The sequence below is a fragment of the Gallus gallus genome, chromosome 1 (genome assembly GCF_016699485.2).
Source record: "Gallus gallus isolate bGalGal1 chromosome 1, bGalGal1.mat.broiler.GRCg7b, whole genome shotgun sequence".
NCBI classification, from domain to species: domain Eukaryota; kingdom Metazoa; phylum Chordata; class Aves; order Galliformes; family Phasianidae; genus Gallus; species Gallus gallus.
Genome location: NC_052532.1, coordinates 136,552,647 through 136,566,996, shown reverse-complemented (window position 1 = coordinate 136,566,996; position 14,350 = coordinate 136,552,647). Strand labels below are relative to the sequence as shown.

Genomic DNA, 14,350 nt, shown 5'->3' with positions numbered 1-14,350 from the left:
AATAACATTACTTGATATAGAAAATCCTCAGCTACAAAATGCTATTTTTCAACAGTAACCACCATTAGCTATGCATTTTTGCCAGTGATGGAAAATAACCTGCATGCTATGCTTGTCAAAACCTGCACCAATGGAGGTGACCCACTGTCACTATCACCACCGCTGTAAACGCACCGCCCACCACCTCACTGTGCTCACATCCACTGTTTGGTCTCCATAAACGTTCAGCAAGCACCAGTGAATGTCAACAGGTGCCATTTTTTCCACATAGAGGAATTAAATGACAGCCTTGCTCCATACACGCTCAATACACAACATCCCAGGCATTTGTGTCGGAGTGCCCCTCTGCTGCTATCTGTCACACAGCAACAACATGTAATGGGATACTGATGGGAAGGTTCATCCTCTACTGCCATACCACCAACATCCGCCTCTGATGTTGTGGGCCAACATCATAACATAGGAGGCATTACTTTCAGAGCAGCCCTTGTAAAATAAACAATGTGTTAATATATAAATAACAAAACAGTTTAATTTTTAATATTTTTATTAAAACATTAAAATAATGAGAGCAACAAAAGCAGAACGCTGGTGGGATACATGACCCTGTTTTTGTGACTCTGATGCATCAGTCAGGTTCAATGGCAGTGGCTGCAGTCCTCAGTGAGCTCTCCAGGTGTTCATCAGAGATTGTTGCCGAAATCTTACTCTTCCTGTGCTTCATCCTTGAAAACAGTTGTTTCACAAATACGTGCACTGTGAAGTGAGGGATATTTCTCTCTGCTAACAGAGGACTTACAGGAGTCTGGTAAAGAGACATGATAACATTTTTGAGTTGAATATCTGACTGCAACTCTACATATTCCATTTGAAAATTTAAAGGTAGCATACTTACATCAATTGAAAATTGAGTTGCAAATGTAAATTGATGATTTTTTTGTGGTCTTAAAACCTGTTCTCGAATTCATTTTTCACAGCAGAAAGCATGGCAGTGTATTTTTCTCTGTTCACAGGGCTGTGTTTAGCCAGTGTATCAAAATACATACAATTATTTGCCATAACTTGAGTCAGCACTGCAATGAGCCTTCCCCTGTCCTGGTTTCAGTCGAGACAATGCTAATAGCACTCCGATGTTTGGTTGCTGCTGAGCAATGAGCGCTCTCCTGGGGCTGGGATGGGCTACTCGGCAGGGAAGAGCCATCACCATGATGGTGTGTGGCAGTGGGTGGCCCGCAGGAGGGGCTTGGCTGGGTGCGCGTAGCCTGTGGTTGGACTTGCCTGACTCAAGGGAAGACACAGGCCCTTAGAACGAACCTAAGGAATATTACAGTGATGTGTCCAGAGGAGGGCAATGAAACTGGTGAAGAATCTGGAGCACAGGCCTTATGAGGAACAGCTGAGGGAGCTGGGATTGTTCAGTTTGGAGAAGAGGAGGCTCAGGGGAGACCTCATTGCTCTCTACAACTTCCTGAAGGGAGGGTGTGATGAGGAAGGGTTTGACCTCTTCTCCCAGGCAACAAACAGAACCCGAGGAAATGGCCACAAATTGTGCCAGAGGACATTTAAATTAGACATAAGGAAAAACCTTTTCTGTCAGAGAATTGTCAGGCACTGGAATGGCCTGCCCACGGAGGTGGCAGAGTCACTGTCCCTGGTAGTGTTCAAGAGGCATCTGGATGAGGAGCTACGAGATATGGTTTAGTAGCTTAGTGGGTAGTAACGGTGATAGGAGAAGAGTTGGACTAGATAATCTTGCAGGTCCTTTCCAACCTTGTGATTCTATGATTCTATGATGTGCCCCTTCTATGCATTCCCTCTGACATGAGGGCTGTCAGGTCGCTGAGAGCACATTCTGGTGGTGGGTTTTGATTTTTTCCTGCTTAGAAACTGGGACAGGGAGAAACAGAATGAAAAATAGCACACTTTAGTCTAAATATGTAAAAACATAAAATCCTCTGGCACCCTTCAGATCCATGATGTGATAAACCATCCTCAGACAAACATCTTGCTCCAGAAGTACTGTAACTCAACTAATGAATCCTGATTTGTGTCTTGTGGGTTGACTGACTTGTGTGGTCTGAGATGTATGCTTTTTGGGTGGCTGGAGAATGTGTGAGGTCTTGCTCCACATGTAATTGTTGCTTTCTCATAAGGTGCATTCATGTGGTGCTTTTCTTGGATTTGGGCAACAAACTGGGTACAGCCATCTTTAACTAGCAACGTATTGCTACAGACTTCTTCACACATATCATTCAAAAACACATGAACCTTGTTTCCTCAGGAAACAGGCCTGCTTAACAACCCTTTCTGTAAAGAAGTTTTTCCTGATATCCAACCTAAACTCACCCTGGCGCAACTTAAGGCCATTTCCCCTTGTCCTGTCACCTGCCAGCAGTGAGAAGAGACCAGCCCCGCTCTCGCTGTAAGCACCTTTCAGGTATTTGAGGAGAGCAATAACACCTTCCCTCAGACTCCTCTTCCCCAGACTAAACAGCCCCACTTCCTTCATTCTCTCCTCATTGGGCATATTCTCCAAGCCCTTCACAAGCCTTGTTGCCCTTCTTTGGACCTGTTCCAGCACATCAATGTCCCTTCTGTACTGAGGTGCCCAAAACCGAACACAGTACTCAAGGTGAGGCCTCACCAATGCCGAGTACAGGGGCAGGATGACTTCCCTAGTGCTGCTCACCACACCGTTCCTGATACAAGCCAGGATGCCATCGGCCTTCTTGGCCACCTGGGCACACTGCTGGCTCATATTCAGCCGACTGTCCATCAGTACACCAAGGTCCCCTTCTGTCAGGCAGCTTTCCAACCACTCTTCCCCAAGCCTGTAGGGTTGCCTGGGGTTGTTGTGACCAAAGTCACAATATATAATCTATATCTATATCTATTTTACTATATATAGAGATAATACATAATAGATCATATTAATTAATATCTATTATATCTCTTAATATTATCTATATTACCTATCATCTACATATATACATAATATACAGATTTTATGAATCTTCTATCCTTACATCACTGAAAGATTTCCCCTAAAATATATTTTTCACTGATCTACCTACCACTGTCAACTTTCCACACCAGATGTTAAGTGCTCACAAATCTGGCTGCAATGTTGATATGTTACAACCTCTGGGTTAACTGTATTAGTTGCACTCCATTTGCAGGTGTTTTGGTTTTTTTTGCTTGTTTGTTTGGTTGGTTGGTTGGTTGGCTGTTTCTTTTTTAATCTTATTTTCACCTCAATGTTAAATAATGTTATCTGGGTGAGTTATTTCACATTTCCTGATTTTAGGGAGCACCGGTTCTGCAGAAATAACTGGCATTCCCTCAAGCACAGCTAGCTGACAGCTAGAATTTGCAACCTGTCAAAAATTTCAACATTGTAAGAATATTTTTTTTTCTTTTTTTTCCTTTTTTTTTTTTTTTTTTTTTTTGGAAGAAAGGAATCAGTGGATTAGAAAGGTAGCTGAAAAACACCAGGGTGATTATTTTAGAGTTTTCTAAAAGCAAGAGGGAGCTGTGCATGCCCTGAGCTGCCCGTAGCTCCAGGGGACCCGTTGATTTTTGAGGTCTCCCAGGCTGCCCAATGGTGTCATCCTGCAGGAAGTCTGGGGCTCCCAAACGTTTTGCTGAAGAACAGGAAAGTGAGGGAGGGAAATCTCTGGAAGTCGTTCAAAATTCCCTCAAAATCAAGACGTTCATAGCATCATAGAATGACTTGGGTTGGAAGGGACCTCAAAGATCATCCGTTTCCAATCTCCCTACCATGGACAGGGTTGCCAACCTCTAGACCATCCACCAGCTCAGGCTGCCCACGGCCCCATCCAGCCTGGCCTTGAATGCCTCTAGCAATGGGCCATCTCTGGGCAGCCCAAGCCAGTGCCTCACCGCCCTCTCAGTGATAAACGTCCCCCTGACGTCTAATCCGTTTGTGCACAAGTTTGATTTTGACATACCGGCATTTGCAGATGGAAACCAGTTCGATCAGTAGATTTTCTCCCCGTTCCTTCTATCCCAGACACCTTCCAGAAACGTTTCCTTGCTCCACGCCCCGGGCTCTGCCTCCCCTTTACAAGACAGAGCTGGCAGAAGCCACTTCTTTTGCTACTCCCGAGTAAAACCCCAATCCAGCCGGAGAGGAGCAGGCGGACGGGAGGGGATGCTGGGCGCCTGGTCGCCCCGCACCTCTAGGTGGGGTAGGCGAGTTTTCTCAGACCGAAGCCCTGTCCCGTTCCCTGCAGTTCGCAAAACTTCTCCAGCAGAGAGCAAGCAGCCAAGGAGTTGTTCTTGGGAAGCCTTCCGAGCCTGCGAAGGCAGCGCCCGGTGACAGCTGAGGGCTTCGGCGGGCCGGAGACCCCTGGGATCCTGTTGAGGACATACATGCCGAGCTCCGTGAGGAGGGGACACGCGTGCTGGCTGTGCCCGAGCCTCGGCACCTGTGAGAGCCCGTCCGAGCGCTCGCCCCGAGCCTTGTGCCTGCGGGAGGACCTCACCTCCGGGCTGCGGTGGTGGCGACCCCGTCTGTGAGGTAGGCTGGCGTCGGGCGGTGTGCCATCCGTCCCCAGAGCTGGTGCGGCTCCCTGCGGACCTGCTGTGGCGCAGGACTATCGCCGGGACTCCGACTGGAAACTCTGTGGGCTTAGGAGAAACTGTTCTGTGAGTTTCTCTGCTCCCAGCAGTAAAGAACTGCTTTGATTTGTTTTGTTTTGTTTTGTTTTCCTGTGGATTCCAGAAAGTAGCTGGAGATCTTGGTAGCATCTTTGATTCAGAGTGCTTTAGGTGTATTTATTACAAGGAATCTCAGTGTTCTGACCTGCTCACAGATCTGAGTGAGCCCAGTGAACCTTTTCACACAAGTGGAGGTACGCATTTCTCCAGAGGATGGGGGGACCGCTGGTTTGGGTTTCATGTTAATGTTGCAAACTACTTTGCCTGTACATTTTACACTGTTGCTACACATTGGAAATGACGACCAGATACCACAGCAGCGGCAGCGTGGAGGCTGGCTGCGCGTGCATGTGAATACATGTTTGTAGCATGCCGATTTTTATTTCCCCTGCTTCCTCAGCCTTGCTGTATGACTACTGAGGGACTGAGGTCTGCAGCTGAAAGCCTACCCGCTCCGGGCACCGTGCCCTGTACCTGTAGTACCTGAGGAGCTTTACATGCCCACCTCAGCTGCCTCTGTGGGAGCAGATTGCTCAGCCTGGGCTAACACCCACCTCAGCAGCAGAGCCAAGCGGCCCTTGTGTGCTTTGCATGTTTGTGGCTGCTGCTGGTACTGAGCTGGTTGTCTGCTGCCACGGTTACAGCACTGGTGCTGTGGATTAGCAGAAAGGGCGCTTGTATACCCGAGAGAAGGCATGTTGTCATTTTTGCAAACTGTGACATTTTAGATGTTGCACAGTGGGGCACTGGGTAGCGCTTCAGATCTATTCCCTGTGCACCTTATCTAGTGCAATGGTACCCAGGAGCTTAGGGGTACCACCCAAAACTTCTTTGTACGCCTGCAGCTACAAGGAAAGCTTCCACACCTACAGCAGCTATTTGTTGGAACAGGTGAGGCCTATGGCTACTGCTGCTACTCCTCTACAGAAGAGGAGGGAGACCATGTAGCGAATTGCTATTTTGCATGATGAATCTTGAAACATTTAGGTCAAATGTTTGAAATGTCTGGCATCCCTATGGAAAAAAAAAAAAAAAAAAAACCCAACAAACAACCATGGGTGATGATGAATTTTAAAAGGAAATTAATTTAATTGTGCAAAATGAAGTCAAAATCCATGTCTGTGATCAGCATTACTCGGTCCTTCCTTCTCTGTCAGAACTAAGATGTAAAAAATGAAAAGAAGTCTAGGCATCCTCTACTGAAGAGCAATGTGAGTAAGAAACGAATTTTGAAATGCAAAGAGAAAACAATCAGATGAAGAAAATATAGTTTTCATCAGCAGCCAGTCTGGCTCCACACCACTCACAATTTCTCCTGCGAACCCAAGCTTCACTGCAGGTATCATAGAATCATAGATTCACAAGGTTGGAAAGGACCTACAAGAAGATCTAGTCCAACCGTATCTGACAGCTGAAACTCTTTCCAAAGGTTGGCCCAGCTCTTTTGGCTGCCAGGGTACAACACTGGTATGTTGCTGTTCCTATAAAATGTAGCCTGAGCCCAACAGGGAGTTCAGGTGGGAATAAGAACGTGCCCAGAAAAAGACAGTATGCTTTTTTTTTTTTTCTTTTTCAAATAAAGATAGATTTTACAGAAACCTGCTGCCACAAAGAGGCTTTTTTTGTCTCTATTGCACCTTGATGGAAAACATGTGACATTTTAATTTTTCATGTCAGACTTTGAGGTGGTCGTTTTTGAGGGATCATACTGAACTGTATGCAGTGGAAATCGCCTCACTGAAAATGTTGAGCTGAATGGAATTGTACTGTAATGGTGTTTAGCATTCCTCTGGAAATGGCTTCATGTGGAACATGGCAGCTTTACGTGTAAGGGTGACATTTCCTGGAGGACTAGAGTATTTTGACATGTCTACAGTTTCTAATCGAATCCATTTAGTTGCACTAGATAAATGGTCCAAGTCTCAGTTTTCAAAAAAATAGCAGCATAAGCTTTTGAAGATAAGATTAATATTAAGATAATGTTTTTCTCATGTTGTCATCGGTAGAGGAATTCCCCTCTAATATCCTTAGCAGAGTTGTTTCCTTTAACTGCACTAGGATGGAACTGGGTATCAGATAGCATCTATGCCGCTTCTCTTCTCAGCTAAAAGGCAGATAAATCACAACATGAGCTTCTGTCTATGGAAGAGTAAACGAAGAGGTTCCAGCAAGGCCACACCCTGCATGAGTCATTTGTGAGGAGCTGGGGTAGATCTGTTTTCTTCCTTGGGGTTGTTCTCCAAACCAGATCTTTTCTGCCTTCTGGAGTTCTCCTGACCCTCAAGGCCCAGTGTTTTTCTTTTTTTTTTTTTTCTTTTTTTTTTTTTTTTTTTTTTTTATGATGCCTTCAGAAGATAACAGGTGCTTCTTTTCACCTCCTGGAGCAACAGCTGTTGGCGAGGAAAACACTTCCTTCCGAATACACGAAAATGTTCTGGCCAGTGAGTCGTTTGGACAGAAAGCTGTTTGCAAAATCAGAGAGATCTTATCACATGTATTCCTAGGTGATAAATCCTTTTTTAACTGCTGTCTAATCCTTAACAGAGATTTATCTCATTGGAAAACATATGATATATATGACTATCCTCCTCTGTAGATATTATTGTTCTGCCTTTGTGGTCACTGTGTGGGCAAAGTACTTGGCCGTACTTTTCCCGGAAAGCTAAGAACCTGTGTTCACACAGCAGGGCATCCAAGTATTATTTGGAGGCCAAGGAACTTGTTGTTCTATTATTTGATTTATAGCTCATCCAATTCTACAAAACACAAACTTGAGTTTCTGGGCCCATGCAGTCAATGGCAGAGCTCCCATAAGGCTGGTGTGCCCAGCTCCTGCTGGCTCTGTGGCAATGCTCAGTGATCAAACGCTGCTTCCTGAGCCATGATAATGTTGCATGCATTTCTTTTGACTTGATGTAGCTCAGATCTTTCTGTTTTTTCCCACCATGGAAATCAGAACAAAAGTGGAGAGGAAGTTATTTTCAAATTCATAAAGAGCTCATTAGAAACAAAAGAATAAAAGATAAACAAAGACTATTTTAAAGCATTATCTGCTATTGTTTTTTAAAGAAGTTAAAGCTTTGCCAGTGGATTTTCAAGTCTCTGTGGAGACAGAGTCAGGGCCACATCCTCCTGATCTGATGCTTTTGAGTGCTGGTTTTCAGCTGTCAGAAGTGGTATTCCATGAAGTTAATCCAAAATGCTCTGTCTGAATCATCCACCATGAATGTACCAACAGGTTTCACATTACCACATTGCCCTAATGTCTGACCATCTGCACTGCAAAATCAATAGCAAAGTCCTTGGTGGATTTCATAGAGTTTCTAGCATTTATTCATTTTCAGTCTTGGTTCTGCAGAACTGAGCTTTTTTGGATTCAGTGCCTTGAATGTTGCTCATTTCCTTTTTGGGCTGGTAAGGATTTACACAGCAGAAGAGCCTGCCAGAGTACTGTCAGTTTTATGGTGGAAAGGCTTTTTCAGAAGCTGGATGTTGGTCTTGTTCCTTGCCCCACAGCTCTCCCATGTTTGGTGGTATCTGAGCTGGCCCTTGCCAAATTGCTGTGCTCACAGGGTTAGGAGGTTTTCCATGGCCCAACCACCCAGGGGCTTCAACAGCTGCTATGATAATAAACACATGTGGTGTAAACTGTGTTTTGGGAATGTTAGTTGGATACGATCCATGGCCACTAGAGATACTGGAAGAAAACTGTAACAGTTTATAATGCTTATCTTGACTACGCTTGCGGCATCCTGAAATACTGGTAGGCCTGAGACCCTTTTGATCTTGAAGGCCATGATGAGCCTTTTTGCAAACCTACAGCATCCAACCCTTCCCAACTGATCTTGAGTGGAATATGTGCTTCCCTGCTGAAGCCTGGTGTATAAAGATATATGAGCTCCAGTTTCTCACCGTCTTTGCTGTGGAAATACTGATGGATGTACATCCCCTGTAGCTCGTGTTAATGAGCCTCTGGTTCATTAGGCATTACAGCCAGGACATGGTGTTGCAAAACTTGGCTGAATCTAAGTCCAAGACAGATCTTTGGTACTACGGAACCTTGGAGAGATTCACTTTTTTTCCCACCTTCCCTAGAGGTTGTGTTGTATACTAAGTTCTGTTACATCAGTCTCTACCCTCTGTTCAGCAGTATAACAGTCTGGGGACCAAAGCAAAAACATATGGACAAGTACCGAGAGAACTTTTAATTCTGACAGTGCATCCATCTCTTCCTTCAGATATATCACAAAAGAAAACTACTGAAGTGCCAGTTAAGCAGCATACAATTATTTGCAGATTGACTATCAAGATTTTTCCTTTAATCTTAAGCAAGAACCATTTTAATAGTTCAGGATTCAATATTTACAATTATCCAGACCAGAATGCATTTCTATGACATGCCCCATTTTTCTCTCTTGAATGTATACATGCTCTGCTGCTTGGGAGGAGGACTGAGGAGGGAAGAATGTCTGCATATTAATAGCTGATAAATTGGTCCTTTGCAGAAATTGGCTTGTCACTGAAAAGAAGGAGACGGGCAGACCCTGTGCATCCAGATCACACATCTTGGAAGAGAAAAACAGCAGAAATATAAGGAACAGGCTAGGTGAAGGGCTAAAATGGCAGACTCTGTTAAATTACCTGATGGTGGTTCATAGCCTGCTGTAGTTGAGAACTGTGAAACAGACAGCATCCTCAAACATGGGACTGAAATTTAGCATCTATAACTAAGAGGAGTTCAAAATTACCATGCTAACTACAATTTCTTTTCTTAGAAAAATAAAAATATGCAATAGACCTCAAAGGAACAGAGTTTAGTCAGTGCTGAGCATATTTTCATAGTGTCCCTGAAGCACAGTTTCAAAAGAAAAAATATAAATTAATCAACCAAAAAACCAAAAGCCCCGAGAAAAGGCTGAAGATGTGTTCTCTCTTTGTCACTTGAGATTTTCCCATTTCTTTGCTCAGGGGGTAGTCGGTGACAATGGGTCCCCCAAGCTCAACACTTCTGTATTTCCATAAATAGATGGGAGCTCTGCGTGGGCTGCTGCTGCTGCCCGGCCTGGGCCCCCCTTGCTTTCTCAGCCTTTTCCACCTGTGCGGTCGGCACAGCTCAGTGCTTCGCCTGCTAACCACAGGAGTTTACAGGCTGGCAAAATGTCGTGAGACAAGGTTCACGTGAAGTCTGGCAGTCTGAAATCCACAAAGCGTTCAGTTGTGTTGGCAGTGGGAGGGCAGTAATTTCCAAGCAAGGGGCAGAGCACACAGCTGAGGGCAGGAACTATCTCAGCTGTCACTGCTTAATCTGTCACCAAGTCTGAGCGTCAGCACTCTCCAAGGGAGACAAAAGCAGAACTGAGTATCCAAGCATTGTGGGGCGCAGATTTATTTCATTACGTTCAAATATTTCCCCTTGACGGGCCTTGTCTCTTTAAATTTTCCATATAGAAGAAGCATATGCTAGCGTACTGCCAAGTGAAGGGGTATATTTTTGTGTGCATATGTAGATACAGTTGGTTTCTTTGGGACATAAAATACAAAGGAAAAAGCCATTGTTCATTCCTGTCTCTAAATTTTCAGAAATTACTATTTTTCACAAGCAGAACAAAACAGATAACAGATGGCACTGGCTAGCAACAAGGAAACCTAGATGCAAATCCAGTGTGGTATATGGAGAACATCTCTGATGCGGCAGGGTTGTGTTTTCTATCACGGTTTCTAACCGGTTATGAGAAAAGTCCTGCACTAGCATTTTGTGGTATTTAACTGAATGTGAAAGGTGCGAATAATTCAGCTGATGTCCAAACAGCAAAACTGTTAAGAAAGGAAGAAAGAAACGTGCAGGGGCTTGATCTGCTTCCCAGCGAAGCTGACAGGAGACTCCCCAGGACTGTCAGCAGCCCTTCAAATGGGGCCTACATGCCAGTATCTGGTGGTCACCTACTGTCTAGATGTACGTGGGCTATGCTGCAAAAGAGGAAGCATTTTCTTGTCCATGGGCAGTTCCTTGGCCCAGGGAAAATGGCACTGGTTTAACAGCCAGCAGAGACTGGCATCATCCCTCAGGAAGGGCAGCAGGCCCAGCATGTCAGCCTCACAGGCCCAAACAGCGCTGTACCCTGCCTGCCCCAAAGCTACACAGTGACCACGGCTGGGACAAAGTACTGGGATTTGTCCATAGCTGTGGGGTACTCAGAGCTTGTACAAAGCTGCTTTTAATTTAGCATAAGTGGAAGTCAAACTAAACCCCTGAGCAGTATCTCTGGTGCAGGATCTTGGCATGGGGAAATGCCGGGGGGCACCCTGAAGAGATGTCCCAGGGACACAGCACGTGGGTGAGCCACATCCACGTGGTTGCAGCTGCATGACTGCACACATTTTCCACTAGCTGCTGCCCACAGCGTCACCTCTGCCTCAGCTTTTCAATCCCAGCCTGCAGAGCAAGGAAAGTCAGCACGAGTCAAGGGAAACAGGATTCCCGCCAGCTTCTTCTTCCACCATGAGCAAATCGCTTCTTGCAGTGAACAGGTATCAAATCAGTCCCCAGTAAGGAACAGGAGAGGGCTGAGCAGCTGTGAAGCTGATGTCTCGGTCAGGTGAGACTACAGTTACATGCTTTCTTCCCGCAGAAATGGGTGCTTGCCAAATCTCCAGTGTAACACAGAGCGCTTGTTTTTTGTGCTGCAGAGCCCTGAGATAGCAGGCCTTGTGAGCACAGCAACAGACAGACAAATACACTCAAAATGACAGCAGTTTCTAGTATTTACTCTTTTTTGCCTCTGCCCTCAGTGCTTGTATAGACAGATCCATGGCAGTGAAGACAGCCTTACCTTGTTGGGAGAAGGATGTGGTTAAATTCTCACTGTTGTTTTCTAGAAAATGACTGTCCTGATGGGGTGCCAGTCAACTATTGGCAGAAATTTGAGAGCGCCCTTGTAGCTCATTTGTTGTTGTAAGTAATGTGCCCGTCTCGTGCCTTTGCAGGTAAAACACTTTGCTGTAGTCCTTCTCCCATACAACACTGAATTTATGCCTACAGGGAACATTAGCAGTTTTCCCCATTATATAAGTTATGTATAAAATTCAGTTTTCCTTTGAAGTGCTGCTTAATACTATTTTCGCATTCAAGTAAAGCTGTCACTGAGTTCACCGAGATTTGCCCACGCAAGGAGCAAAGGCTCTGTTCCCTTGGGAGTATGTAAGCCATTTTCTAGTAATTTGTCTGCTAAGATGATAGATCTCCTTATTATAGCACTGAAAACAGGAACTCTGCTGTCTTCTAACAGAAACAACTTTACATATTTTATGATGCAGAGCCAAAGGCACTGCTCTTGTTAGTTGGAGTTGGTGGCTGTTTGGTTGGTCTGGACATGAGAATTATCAACTTCCCCTTCCTCTTTTTTGCTTTTGTTAATGAAGGCTTTCTACCTGACTAAAATACATAGCTGTATTTTTCCCTTCAGGTCATGTTATCGGAAGCTTTGAGTTGGAGGTGGGGGTAAAAAAGTTCACTTACCAAGTAAGATTAAAGCAATTAAAGGCTATGGCTCATATTTAATTTACTTTCGTAGATGCAATTTTTCATGCAGTGACAGCATCAAAACCTTTTCAAGTTTTATTGCTATTTCACATTTGGCAGAAACAACAGGAAACCATCTGTAGCAAAGCAGGAGTGTTGTAAGCATAATATTCAGTAATGAAAAAAAGATTAAAAGAAAACACTGTTATCTTTACGTGATAGCTTTGAAGGCGTAAGGAGCAGGATGCCTGCATTTGCCCATCTATCTACAAGTACCATAAAGAGTTCTAGATGAGGCAAGAGTCTCAACAGTCGATTATTTCAGCAGAAAGAACAAGTCCAATAGGAAATTTTAAATACATTTTGACTTCTGGTTTCTTACTGGGATCTCTACGATGGATGTAAAGATGCATGTGCAGAGGCTTTATCTGACTGCTTATTATATATCCTGACTTAAACAGCCAAGTGTGTAAGTACACACACAACTTCAAACAGGCAAATAGTCCCACAGAGGGCAAGTGAGCTCCTATCCGTCTTTAAGACCAGACTTTAATTCCATGCTTAAAAGTCTTTTCTGGAACAGGGAAATAAGATTGTGGCAATTCAGACAGTTGATATTGCCCTACGTGCCCTCATGGTGCAGTGTGTTCTTGCTTTGTTGTGGAAAGGCTGCAGGTAAAAAATACTTCTTCCTCAAGCTTTTTATTAATTGGGCTTTCAAGTCTTCAGGGTGCAGTTTCAGGGGTGCTCGTGGTAGCAGCTGAATAATTGTGAAGACCGTGGTCAGTCTGTAAAGTCGCAACAGTACTGTACTGTAAGTATTCTCCAATTTCTAGTCAGGCCAAGCTACTTGTCAGCATGTCTGCTCAACAAAGCAAAAGAAAACTTTCTTCAGACACGCTCTTCAATTTAGCCCGGGCTCTTTTCTCAAAATGTTGAAATTTGGACTGTGAATGAAAATGTGAGATTTGAAGTGAATGAGAAACAAACCAGCTGTTCTGTAGTTTCTCTGTCACTGACAGTGTTTCACGTATTAATTACCAGCCTCAGCTTTTAAGATACCACTTTGCTGTGCTGAAGTCAAAATATGTCAGGGAATGGCAATATCGCCTTGTTATTAATGTCTTAAATTATAGCCAGACACCCTGTTTTTCCAGTTTTCAAGGTGAGTTATGAAGGCTTATTTTTTTTCAAGTGCTGAGCTGATGAGACATTAAAGGTTTCTTTTTCAAATAGTTTGGCTGTTGGGTTGCTCCCTTCACTCACACCTGCCCCTTGACTTAGAAACTGTCTCCGCCTCTGCAGCATCAAACACTGAATTTACATAGACACAAAGAAAGCGTAGAAGGCCAACAGCTCGCAGAGTGATTAAGATGGGAATGCAGGAAGAGCAAAGCGGCTCAATGGTAAGAGAAATATCACAATACCCTACCTTTCTGTGAGGCTGACTAACCAGGGCTTTCCCATAGGAGGGGGTTGTGCTGAGGATGCCACAGGATCAGCAGTTGCATGTAGGGCTGCTGGCAATGACTAAGCTGGTAACAGTGAGCCAGTCAAAGCTTAGACATGAGTCACATCTTGAACTTGTTGTGGTTTGTAGTGGCTAAAAAGGTTTTGTACAGCATCACGGTACAAGTCTGGGACTGAGAAATGATGGGCTAACACCTGGTAAAGCTACTGCCTGCTCTGGAAGAGAGTGCTTGCTTTCAGCAATATGTTAGAGCCTTGCTCAATTCCGTGCATTGCTCACCCACACCATAGCCTGGGTGTGACTCTCACTTACATTATTTTAATACTTTTACAAAGTACTCTGGCTTATTAATTCACTAAGATCTTCCTAATTATACAAGCATCCCTGAAGAATTTCAGAGATCTGCATAAGTGGCAAACTTTTTCCTTAAAAAAAGTGACAAAAAAAACCACCAAACCCAGTGGTAGAATGATGTATGTACTTACCACATCAAGCAAGCAGGTTTTTTTTTTGTTTTTTTTTTTTTTTGTAAGTGCATAGGGCTTTTTGTTCTGGAATTCTAAAACAGAAGCAAAGAAAATGGAAAGTGTGGTGTTTGGAGTTGTTTTATTCCTTCAGAAATTTCTGTTCATCCCTCTTGAAACAATTTTGGTGGCAGCACTTGAATGCAAAGACTT

At 44.2% G+C, this 14,350-nt stretch overlaps 1 protein-coding gene and 1 long non-coding RNA gene across 5 annotated transcripts in view; one reads left to right on the top strand and one right to left on the bottom strand.

Annotated features, from left to right (window-relative positions):
• Positions 1–529: 529 nt before the first annotated feature.
• On the bottom strand, positions 530–10,885 carry LOC107051982. Its single transcript, XR_001464011.4, has 2 exons — positions 3,972–10,885; positions 530–805 (listed from the first exon to the last, which is right to left on the bottom strand). It is a non-coding gene; the product is annotated as an uncharacterized LOC107051982 (long non-coding RNA).
• Positions 4,253–14,350, top strand: part of EDAR (ectodysplasin A receptor) — a 73,091-nt gene continuing 62,993 nt past the window's right edge. For 2 of the 4 annotated variants that reach the window (NM_001398081.1, NM_001012611.2), the window contains exon 1: positions 4,253–4,543. Coding sequence is in view for 2 of the 4 variants with exons in the window: in XM_015277862.4 (XP_015133348.1) it covers positions 13,576–13,608 (33 nt within the window). In the remaining 2 variants the exon portion in view is untranslated. Of the gene's footprint in view, positions 4,544–13,513; positions 13,609–14,350 lie in introns of those variants that run through there. The other 2 variants (XM_015277862.4, XM_015277861.4) reach the window with 1 other exon arrangement.